The 12,406-nt window shown below is 34.3% G+C and overlaps 2 protein-coding genes across 2 annotated transcripts; one reads left to right on the forward strand and one right to left on the reverse strand.

The window, feature by feature from the left end:
• The first annotated feature begins 628 nt into the window (after positions 1-628).
• LOC143622109 (uncharacterized) lies at positions 629-6,166 on the forward strand. The gene is made up of 6 exons (XM_077093349.1): positions 629-697; positions 861-1,053; positions 2,157-2,243; positions 3,111-3,500; positions 4,028-4,202; positions 5,706-6,166. Exons 1-6 carry the CDS (start codon positions 636-638, stop codon positions 6,164-6,166), a joined length of 1,368 nt encoding a protein of 455 aa, XP_076949464.1. The 5' UTR covers positions 629-635.
• A 1,017-nt stretch (positions 6,167-7,183) lies between these two features.
• Positions 7,184-9,069, reverse strand: LOC143622090 (uncharacterized). The gene is made up of 2 exons (XM_077093331.1): positions 8,562-9,069; positions 7,184-7,658 (listed from the first exon to the last, which is right to left on the reverse strand). The coding sequence occupies exons 1-2, from the start codon at positions 9,046-9,048 to the stop codon at positions 7,609-7,611; spliced, it is 537 nt and encodes a 178-aa protein (XP_076949446.1). The 5' UTR covers positions 9,049-9,069; the 3' UTR covers positions 7,184-7,608.
• Between the last annotated feature and the right edge of the window lie 3,337 nt (positions 9,070-12,406).

Below are 12,406 nucleotides of genomic sequence, written 5' to 3' on the forward strand. Positions count from 1 at the left end.
TAAGTTTTCTTGACTAGTGTTTATTTTTTTTTTTTTATCAAAAAGGTATATAAGTTGTGAGTTTTGATCAAATACCACATAAACGTTAAAAATGGTACTAGAAATCAGGAAATTCGCTCAAGCTAAACAATGGCACTTAATAGGTTAACGGTGTTGATCATAAAGATTGTAAATATGCTAGAAACGTTTAATGTTAATTACTTACCGCATACATATGACATCCACATATGTTTTCTCCTTGTCAATTCTAAACGTAGCCTTCCAATAAAATTTAGAATTGTCATTAGCCACCTTAAACAAATATTTTTAGCAAATTATACTTTTTTTTTCCTTAAATATGTAACATTTAGTTTTGTTTGTGTATTTTAGAAGATCTTTTTTACAAAATGATTTGCTTGATATTTTCATATTTGAGCATTTAATATAAAAGATATCAAGATTAATGTTTACCCTTTTCTATTTATAGCATGAAAATAATAATTATTTAACCTACCGTTGAGGCGTTTCTTCTCCAAAATCCAATTAATTCTTCCAATTTCATTCTCAAACACAAACCCTTCACAATCCCCCAAACACCAAGAACCCTAATTTTTATCCAATTCCTTCAGATTGGTTTCCAATTTCCAGAATCACAGATGGGTAAGAATCCAAAGAAGGGTACCATCACTGAAGAAGATGCGTCTGTCATCTTACAAAGGTTTTGTTTTCCCTCCAAATTTTTACTGCTTTTTGGGATCAAGATTATGCCTTTTTGATTGTTTTGTTGTGAAATCTTATCTGGGAAGCTAAATTTGATGTTTTTATGATGTTAAGTGAGGTCTTTTTGTTGAATAAAGGTTTTATTTTTGTGGGTTTTGAAGGTACACAGCTGCAACTGTGTTCACTTTGCTTCAAGAAGTGAGTCAGGTGCAGGATGTGAAAATTGACTGGAGTTTGTTGGTCAGGCGGACGAAAACCGGTATAACGAACCCTAGGGAGTACCAAATGCTTTGGCGCCATTTGGCCTATCGCGATAAGTTGGTTGAAAAGTTAGATGATTCGGCAAAACCGTTGGTACGTTTCGGTTAAATTGATATGAACCTGTTGTATAATTAAGTTGTAATCAAATAGGTTGGCGGGCTATAATATATGGGTTATGCGAGTTGAATTGATATAGGAGCCATAGATGGGTTGTATAATCAAGTTGTAAATAAATGGGTCATACATGAATTGGTGATTACAATATGGGTTAAGCGGGTCAAATTGGTATGAACCCTAGACAGGTTGTATTATCAAGTTGTAAGTAAACAGGTTATAAATGGGTTGAATTTATATGAACCCTAGATGAGTTGTATAATAAAGTTGTATTTAAAAGGTTTGTAAGTGGGCTGGCAGGTTATGTTATATGGGCTAAGCAGGTTGTAAGCGGGTTGGTGGGTTGATATTATAAAATATCAGTTGTTATTCTAGCTGTTTAATTAAACAGGTTAAACATGTCAACATGAACATGAGTACATGACTTGTTTATTAAACAAGTCAGACATGACAACCCTGATTATTTCATGTCATGTTATGATTTAAGATCACATACTTTGATGATTTTAGAAGTTTGTAAATGTCTACTTATTTATGTTAGGGTTACATACCTTTAAGTCATGATGGCAACGAATCATAGTATACGGTTTTATACGATTTACCCTAGATTTTCCCTATTTGTGGTTTTTGGGTAGATTTTATGCTTAGTTTTTCACTTTTTCGATTAAATTGTGTTCGGCTGTTCGCCACCATTAATTTATGCATACTAGATTACTTTCTACATTTCTTTGGAAAAGTTTTATACGTATTTGCAGTCAACAAATGTTGCATTCGTATTTATAAGACTAATGTACCAAAGAGGATTAATTAATTATATGCATAACAATATTATGTGGATCTAAGCGACTTCACTTAGACACTCTGTCTTTAAGGTTGTTTTAAGATTCGATTTTTTTACAATTTATAGATGGTTTTATTTGTAATTTGTTAATGACCATTCCGGATCTTAACCGAATCTTGGGTATAAATTATTTGACCATTGGATGCCAATGTTATCACCACATATCACATATTTTATTACACACTAATTGTTAAATTTACATCAAGTCTTTATTCATTAAAATTAAGATACCAATTGGCAGGATGATGACAGTGATTTGGAATATGAGCTGGAAGCTTTTCCACCTGTTAACAACGAGGCTTCAATGGAGGCTACCGCATGCGTGAAGGTATAAAATAATATTAACATACTTATCAACATGATATTAATTACTTCCGTTTGCCCATTTACAATTTTTGTCATGTGTTCATTGTTTCTGTAGTAAAACAATAAGCAAAAAAAAAATTTACTTTTGAATCCGTCAAATGAGGTTATGTTTTATCTCTATCAGGTCACAAGAGGTCAATTAAACTTTTGGCTTTAAAGGAAATTAATCAAACGTGTCAAACATGTTGAGATTCAAACATATTGTATTTTAAATGCATAAAACCTCCTATATTATTTTCCAGTAAATGATATAATAATTTAAAGATTAAATTATACTTTTCGTTCTTTAAGTTTATACCAAGTTTCAGATTCCGTCCTTAAACTAAGGAGATACCAGTAATTGTCCTTTATGTTTTAAGAATTTTTCATATTTCATCCTTTTGCCTAAGCCAGTCTATTTTAGACGTTAAATGAGGCCATGTGACCTTCACGTGAGGGCAAAGTGGTCTTTTTCTTCCCTTATTTTATTTCCCTTTCACAACAAAAAAATTATAAATAAATAAATATATTATTATTAGCTTACTAAAAACTAATAAACAAACATTATATAAGAAAACAGGCAAGCCCCAATCTGCATAATAGATGTGATCTTTTTTTCTTTCATCAAAAAGGGTAAAAAAACGAAACTGTTCTCATGTGTAATGTACATGACTGAACTTAACGGAAAAAAATAGCTCTCGTTAGTGGATAGGACAAACGTGTAAACAAATTAACATAAAGGGACAATCACTGTTATTTCCTATATACCTAAAGGATTAAAAGTGTAATGTACTATAATCAAAATAACTTAACTTTTATAACCATATTTGACCCTCTACTTTCCATTTAGGTACTCTTAGCTTCTGATTCGGGCTTAGAAAAGGGGCTGACCATCGAGGCTCCATTGATGATAAACATACCCACAAAGTCAACCATAAATTCGTCAGAAAGTCAACAGCCTGGTGGTGGTTTAACAGGGATCAACATTACAGTTCCGGTTTGTGTGCAAAAGCAGCCACTGCCACCACCGTCAGTTGTTGCAACATCTACAGAAGATTTGGATAAAACTAACGGCGGTGGCGGCGGAGGCAACCTGCCGCCTCGCCGGAAAAGAAAACCATGGTCGGAGGCGGAGGACATGGAGTTGCTTGCAGCGGTTCGGAAATGTGGGGAAGGAAATTGGGCAAATATTTTAAAGGGAGAATTCAAGGGTGATAGAACTGCTTCACAGCTTTCTCAGGTTCGCTTTTTTATATAAATTTGTTTAGTTTGTTTATTTTCATATTTTTTTTTCATGAAAGCAATATAATAAATAGAGTAAGTGAAGGAAACTGTAAACTGTTAAAAATAGATTTTCTTGAAGTTGTAAACTGTTAAATTTCAAAGTTTGATATATATTTTTTAAGAAAATTATGTGCTAACTAGATTTAACAATATACACTATCATATTCAATTTGTTTACTGTCATATTCTCATGAAAATAATAAAATAAATAGAGTAGTTTAAAAACTTGTGTCTTGGTGCCTTGCATTCTTTTCAAGCTTAATAAAGGTTATTATTATATTTCTTGTAAAGTATATGAAACTTTAGTTTGAAATTGTTTTATAGTATTTTTAGTAACCAAAAATATTTTATATTATATTATTATTTCAGATTTCATTGAAGTTTAGAATTTTTAATAATTTGTAAGTTCGAAGTTAATCTAGTACCACTAACCGGTCAACCTTTTGACTTTTGTGCTTATCATGAAATAATGAACATCTGCAGAGGTGGAATATTATTAAGAAGCGTAGGGATGGCAACCCACATAACCCGAATAAATCGAATAACTCGAATGTGAAGACGGGAGCACAACTTTCCGAGGTACACTTGGCTGCTCGGAGGGCACTAAATATGGCTCTTGATCAACCTGGTGGCAATAGTTTGAAGGCGTCGTCACTTGGTAAAACTTTTTTATGTTTGTTGAACCCATCTAATTAAATTTTTCACCTTTGGTTTAGTTTTATCTTAAACGGGTCCTTTAAAAACACTATTATCTAAAAGGGGAACGGGTTAAATTTGTTTAAGTTATAGTTTTGATGCGTATAACCTCCTAAATTGTGTTATATAAATGATGATGTTTGAACAAAAAGTGTTTGCGTTTTAACCCAACCCTTCTCGTTTTGACTATGGGTGGCAATTTCAGACATGGCCCGAATCCCGATATTAATCAGGTTTTGGGTTGGCATTTCTGACATGTTTAAAAAGTGGGTCGTGTTCGGGTTGGCCTGCTCAGTTAAATTGGTCATGTTCGGGTTGATCTGCATAACATGTATAGTTAAAACTGGTTGACCCACTACCTCGTTGAAAACGCGGATTGTGTTCTGGTTGATCTATTTAATTTAATGAGTCCTGTTTGGGTTATTACGTTTAACCTATTTAGTTAAATAGGTTGACCCACTAAGCCGTTTAAGAAACGGGTCATGTTTTGTTTGACCTGTTTAATTGAATGAGCGGTGTTCGGGTGGTTATGCTTAACCCGTTTTTGAACAAGTCAACCCGCCAACCTGTTCAGATAACTCATTTTTTTGCAACTCACCAATTTAATTGACAAGTATACAACACCTGCCAACCCATTTGACCATATATCTAAAATGGGTTAAATGGTTTATGTTCAAATTGACTTGTTTAACCCGTTTAGTTAAACAGATCATCCCCCTAATCCGTTTAGCCTACTTTTTACAACCCGCCAACTCAATTACCACATTTACTACTTGGTTATCACTCACCAACCCGTTGACACGTTTATCCAAACGTGTCAGACAGGCAGATTACATGATTCTAAGCGTGTGCGGGTAAGGGTTGATGTTTTTGACACAAATAAAAACGGGTGCGGGTAAGTCCTGTTTGGGTTATTACGTTTAACCTATTTAGTTAAATAGGTTGACCCACTAAGCCGTTTAAGAAACGGGTCATGTTTTGTTTGACCTGTTTAATTGAATGAGCGGTGTTCGGGTGGTTATGCTTAACCCGTTTTTGAACAAGTCAACCCGCCAACCTGTTCAGATAACTCATTTTTTTGCAACTCACCAATTTAATTGACAAGTATACAACACCTGCCAACCCATTTGACCATATATCTAAAATGGGTTAAATGGTTTATGTTCAAATTGACTTGTTTAACCCGTTTAGTTAAACAGATCATCCCCCTAATCCGTTTAGCCTACTTTTTACAACCCGCCAACTCAATTACCACATTTACTACTTGGTTATCACTCACCAACCCGTTGACACGTTTATCCAAACGTGTCAGACAGGCAGATTACATGATTCTAAGCGTGTGCGGGTAAGGGTTGATGTTTTTGACACAAATAAAAACACGGGTCATGTTAATTCAACTCGTAAATTTGGCACAGTTGACACCCAGGCCCGTACTGATATGATCTCGGATTGTAATCTAAAACAGGTAGGACAAAATCGGGCATCACTAGTATCACTTCCATGCGTCCTATCATGCCGGACACTTCTTCGGGTCCCACCACTCTTCAAGATCAGTCCAATGAAGACCCTTGTGCCCCAACAAAAACATTTCCAAAAATCCTACCTAAAACATCACCGAGAACTCTTGTTAACGGGCCAGATCCCGTAAAGGCTGCTGCAGTTGCTGCTGGGGCCCGCATTGCTACCCCGTCGGCTGCTGCAGCTATACTGAAGCAGCAGCTAAAGTCTGCCATTCACATTAAAACAAATGTTTCCAGTTTCCGTGATCTGCATTCACCAAACACCTCCTCACGCCCTCTCGACCATGTGGGCCCGTTAAATCCAGTCAGCAATGCTGGGCAAGAAACAAATGGTGTTACAGTAGTGGAAAAGGCTGCATCAGAAAGCGCTGTGGTTATGGGTATTCCTGAGAATGAGGAGTTATGAAAGATGGGTTATTTTGTTGTTTGTTGGGTGTTGTGTTCAGTTTTGTAGGAATCTGAAGTCTATCTGCTTTTGTTTTGTTTTGTGTGTTGTGTGTTGCATACAGTTTTGTTAGAAGTTGTCAAGAAGCTTTTGCATTTTAATGGGAAATCTGTTTTTTTCTTATACCAATTCATTGTAACAAAAAAAAACCCTAACGACTTGATATCACCTATAATTTCTTCATTTTTGACCTCTTTGTCCACGAACAATGCTGTTCCTAGCTTCCCGAATCCTCCAATAAGCAAGTCACAATCCCATGAAAAGTATCATTCTCGCGACCCTTCAAACCAACCTGAAAATGAAGCTCTCTAAACATAAATAGGAGCCAACTTGCACCAAAGTATCAAACACTGACATGACCACACAAGTTGTGAAGATGTTTTCCGGCTAGTCATAAAGAATACAATTTTACTTGTTTTATAAAGTATCCAAAGTCTTCTTTTTGTTTTATAAACATTTTAGTTGTGAGCATTTTTTCTACAAAACTTGGTTTTAAATTCTTATACGTATCTTATTTTAAACTTTGTTTTGACTTTTATTGACCCAAACTAAAACCAGTTTAGAAATAGAACTGGTTTTGTACACCTTAGATGCTAATGACTAATCACACTTATCCGCCCCGACGGTAAAGCCATAGATGTACGCATCCGAACCAGTCAGTAAACAGATTCGAGACTGATTTTAAAACCGGTTTGAATAAAACTGGCTTCAAATCTAACCAAACCAGCGGTTTGTATGCTCCTGCATTAAAACTGCTGGAACCAGTGAAAATCATGCCAAACCAGATAAACTCCAGTTTCAAACCAAACCGAATCTTTTTACACATCAACCAGTATGGGCTAAAATCGACTCTGTCAGAAACCAAACCAGATTGTGGCCAAAACCCGGTTTTGTGCATCTACGATACAACCTTACATTCCCAATATGTTATATTAAATAATAAAAACCACAGGGACAACTAAAGCTTTACATAAAAGACACGATGCATTCAGTTTAGAATCAAATTTACAAGAATTGTTATCAGTAGTTTTTTTTTTTTTTTTTAGAAATTGCTTTTCTTTTCACCCTCACTTCCATGCATATATACATCATACAAATATTTTACATCACATCACATACTACCCAACAAATTTTAATTTACTCCAGTTGATTCTTCTACCAGACCAATGCTAATCTGAAGACAAAACGAGCCAATCTTCAACTCATTTTTGCCCGCCTCTTAACAGCTTCAGTATTCCTGGTACACTGATCTGTTTCTTGTCGTCATGAATAATAATCATTTTAAACCCGAAATAATAATAGTTAGTAGTAGCAGCACCACCACCACCACCACCACATAAACTAAACCAATATCTTTTTACATATAGATACATATTTACAGTTAATGGGCTAACGTAGACAGCTCAGTTGTGCTGTAGGGATGACAGCCATTGTTCCATGTAAGCTTCACTCTCTGCAAACAAACAATGGTCCCATTTGTTCATATAATATGAAAACTATGTTATTAAAATAATATCTGACTTTTGATAAAGATGTCTTGATGCACTTGTTATGAGCACCACATTACAAAGTGTGTCCTGTTTTGCCCCTACCCAGTCTTAATTTACCACTAAATCTCCCTTAAAATGGATTCATGAAACACGAAGTCAGATATGCGGTTCTTGCAGTTCTCTACTTAAAACAGGTTTTGTAGTTGGGCTTATAAACGAACCAAACGAACATGAACGAAGCATGGTCGTGTTCATTCGTTTAACTTTTAACAGAACAAACGATTGAACACGAACTATAAAACAATGTTTTTATTGTCCGTGTTCGTTAAGAAAATGAAGTGTTCGTGTTCGTTTATGTTCGTTCATTAATAGTATAAACAAACGATTCACGAAGGTAAACAAATAAACATAGATGACCGAACATAAGCTGGCAAAAACCAATTAAAAGTAAACATGAAACAGCAATATGTTGTGTCCAAAAAGTTATTAAAACTAGACTAAATTTCATAGCCTAAACAATTTAAGCAAGCGTAAATTAACAAACATAAATGAACGTAAGCGAATGAGCATAAATGAAGTTAATGAGGGGACGTAAACAAAGTACTAATATAGATATGTTGCGTGTATACGCAAAGCATGTGACGTTTATATATATGAGTTAATATGTAAGTTCACAAATTAGTAACTTAGAAAATAATACTTATAATCTAAGTTATCTAACAAATTTCTTATTTACCATTTATATATATGAGTTAATAATGTACTCTTAATTGTTTGATTATAATTTTGTTATGCTAACTGACTGAAATATAACACAATTATATGCACCTAATCTTTATGGCAGAATCATGAATAAGAAAACTAACCGGCGGAATAAATGTCTGGCACGTGTCCAACCGCAATATCAAACTTGCCGGTTGGAGATTTCTTTGCATTAATAGCATCACTCCGACCACGACCATAGCATGGCACCAGCACAGCAAAACTATCATCTGAATCATCATCATCATCATCGTCATCTCTGCAAAAACCAGCACCATGTGGTTCTAACCATCCAATTGACCAGTCAGAGTCATCCGATTCGGATCCAGATAAACAGCCACCATCAGACGGAACCAACACCACATCATATTCTTTATCAACCTTGCGTTCTCTTCGACTCTGCCATTTTCGTTTAACCCTTTTAGAGGTGGATGATGCCACGTTTACTGATGAGAACTTTAAGTTGTCAAACTCCAACATGTTTATGTCAGATGGTGTTGATGAATTCTTGGAGGGCCTGTTGTGGATCTTTGTATCTTGATGCTTTCCGCTCCACAACCACCATGAAAACTGTGAAAACGCCACCGCCATTTCACCTGTCGATGCACTTAAACATGATAAATAAGAAATGTGATTAAACACATAGCAATAGCAGATATATAACTAAATAGATTGAGCGCCTACAGCGCTCGCTATCATGGCTATTAACAAGTAAGTATGACGAAGCTCAAGCCCAATCCGTGGGTCTGTGTCAGAACAGAACTAGCCTAAAGTCAAAACCCTAAAAACTAACTTTTTCCAAGATAGATTAATGAAACTGGAAACATAAATACAACAAAATGAAAGTCATCTTCCAATAATAATAAATCAATTAACACAATAGCTAATTAGATGACAAAATTAACAATACACGTAATCAAGTTTATCATCATCCTGTTGCCACATATCTATGTATGTAATATTATTATTAATTATTAGAAGCAAGATCTGAAATTGAATAAGAATCAATAATCGTATGGCATAATTGAATAATAAAAAGATGAATACCAGAATCTGCAAACGATGATGAAGGGGATTGGAATGGAAAAGCTAAGGGTTGTTGATTTGTGGCGGTTGTATGGAGGGAGCCGTGTTGGTTGTAATGTTATGATATCAATATGATGATGCTTTCTCTCTCTCTCTCGCGTTTGTTTAATAATTCATCAGCAAAACAAATACAAGAGAAAATGCGGCCATTTGATTTCCACCCCTTATCTTCTTATTATCTTACAACAATACTCCCTCTTCTTCTATACGCATTGTTGAAGTTGATTTTGAATTGGAACGGGAATGGATTCTTTTGATAAATTCATAATATAATATGTTTGGTTGGTAAACTTTTTGATGGAATTTAAATTCCCCTCCACTTCTCCTTTTCGATTATAACTGGCAAAGGGATTTAGTTGGGCGGGTTCGGGTTAGAGTTGGAACGAGTCAATTAAAGAAAGAGTTGGTCGGTTTGGGACAGGATGAGTTTCAGGTGAGAACGGGCAGGTCAAGATGGGGTACGTCAAAATGAATTGTGAATTGAAATCTGAAACCCTTGCTGATCTGAAACCTATTCCGACTCGAAACTGTTCTAATCTGAAACTTGTTCTGACCCAAACTTATGTTGTCATGAACCCCTTCCTGATAGGAACAATTTTCGGCCTGACACCTTTCGATCCAAACCAAATTGAGCTATTTTTTAATTTTTCTTTTGAAAGTGAAAGGATTCTTGAATTACAATGAGCATAGACAATGAGCATAGGATTTGATTGAATTAGTTTCAAGTTTCAATTCCTTCTCTATCTAACTGAACATGCCATATCAAGGGATTTAAATTGCAATATCTATAAATTCATGAAATGAGAGCGCCCTTATTGGTTCATGTGTTTTTTTTCACTTATAGAAATTTACATACACGTGTAGCTTATTTGCATTGTTGTTGTGACCGGCCGATCGAACCGGTCTGACCGGGATTCGGTCAACTGATCGGGATTCGGTCAACTGACCGGTCCGGTTCTATATACTCGCTCGGCTGTAAGAGAACCGGCCGGTCTGAACCGGTTTGACCGGTCGAACCGGAAAACCGGACCTGTTGAACCGGTTTTCAATGGAAAAAAAATATTTTTTTTTTGAAAAATCATTTTTCCAGCATGACCCGTATTTTTTTTGACTAAATTTGTTCAGCCGGTCCAACCGATTCGACTGGTGAACCGGTTGACTGTCCGGTTCGGTGTCCGGTCCAGTTATAAAAACATTGCTTATTTGTAAGAAATAATGCATGCATATGATGCACAACTTACACATCCAACACATGTGTTGGTTATATAAACAATTTGTTTTGTGTTATTTTATAATACAACATAGATGAGTAGATATTGTATTTTAATTATTTTTCTTGTTATTTTACAAAAAATATTATTTCTCACAAAAAGGATTTACAGCATAGTCACCATATGATGACATAAAGGTTTACGTTCTTTTTAAGAACGGAGATATACTAGCAAGAAGCTAGACCCAACAAACAACACCAAAAAAAACTAAAGTATACGTAAGCACAATAATTAATACAAAGGGGATATTTATAGTAAATAATATTTATTAAAGTTAGGTATAGTACTTTTATAGTGTACACACTAGGATAATAGCCCGTGTTACACACGGGTGGAAAACATTTCAACGAACAATATAAAATATAAACTACGTATTCAGTCAACACAAATATTTGACATAAGTTTTTTTACACTCAGATGTTACAAAAGGTGTTAAATTATGTATATAAAATAATAAGAAAATACTTTATAAATAAACAATACAATGATAAGAAATAATATAACATAAATGAACCATTAAACCTGAAAAAAAATAAAAAACACATATTAGTAAAAGATTTTGTAATATTAATTGAAAACTAAGTTTACAAATACATACCAGCTTTAAACTGTATCACATTAAGTTTTCGAAAATCTCTTTGTAAACAACTTTATTTTTTTTAAATGTTCCTAATTGTTCTAAAAGAACGTTTTTTTCTTTTAGAGTGTTTTTTATAAATAATTTTCAGAGATATCTATATTTTTATAGCATTTTTCATGTCATTTCTTAATAAATAAATAAATAAAACTTAAAGAACATTCGGTTTGATCACCACTTACCGGCTCTTTTTCTTTCCTCAAGAGTAAATTAAATCATTGATAAGGTGGTTATTAATTAGAATAAATAGACTTAATCATGGAGTTAAATGCATTAATTTGAATAAATAGATTTAAATGAAACAGAAACTTAAAAAGAAAGGCATACATTTGACATGGTGGTTATTAATTGGAATAAATAGACTTAATCATTGAGTTAATTGCATTAATTTGAATAAATAGATTTAATTGAATTAAATTGGAATGCTGATTTTAATTTAGTAGATTAAAAATAATTGTGAATATGTGAAAATTATTGATATGAAAATGTGATTACATGAAATCCTATGTGAATAAGCTAGGATAAGAACATGTGGAGATAATCATCTTGCTTTAATATATTAATAAGATTTTGAGTTTGGTGGTAATTTCTTCATGAGCTTTCAAAAGTAATGGTGGCTACAGCCATATGGTCCAAGATGGTGAGCTTGAAATATTTAATTAGGTAAAAGAAAGTGTTAAGAGTGTACTAACCTTGTGTTTGGTGATAATTTCTTATGAACTTTCAAAAGAAATTATGGTCGTTTAGAGCCACTTGGTCCAACGTGGTGGGCTTGCCCATGGCATGGTCCCATGCAAATCACATATACCCTAATAAGAGATTCTACACATTTTAGATGGTGCCACATGAATACCTTAACGATCACATAAATGAATTTAGTTTGGAGAATATTGAAGTTAAGTAGATAAGGATGATCGTGCAACTATTTTTATTGTTTCTCTATCTTAATCAATAC

This window comes from Bidens hawaiensis, unplaced genomic scaffold (assembly GCF_021521415.1).
Source record: "Bidens hawaiensis isolate Kalapana, Puna unplaced genomic scaffold, B.hawaiensis_p1.1 tig00003022_1, whole genome shotgun sequence".
NCBI lineage: Eukaryota > Viridiplantae > Streptophyta > Magnoliopsida > Asterales > Asteraceae > Bidens > Bidens hawaiensis.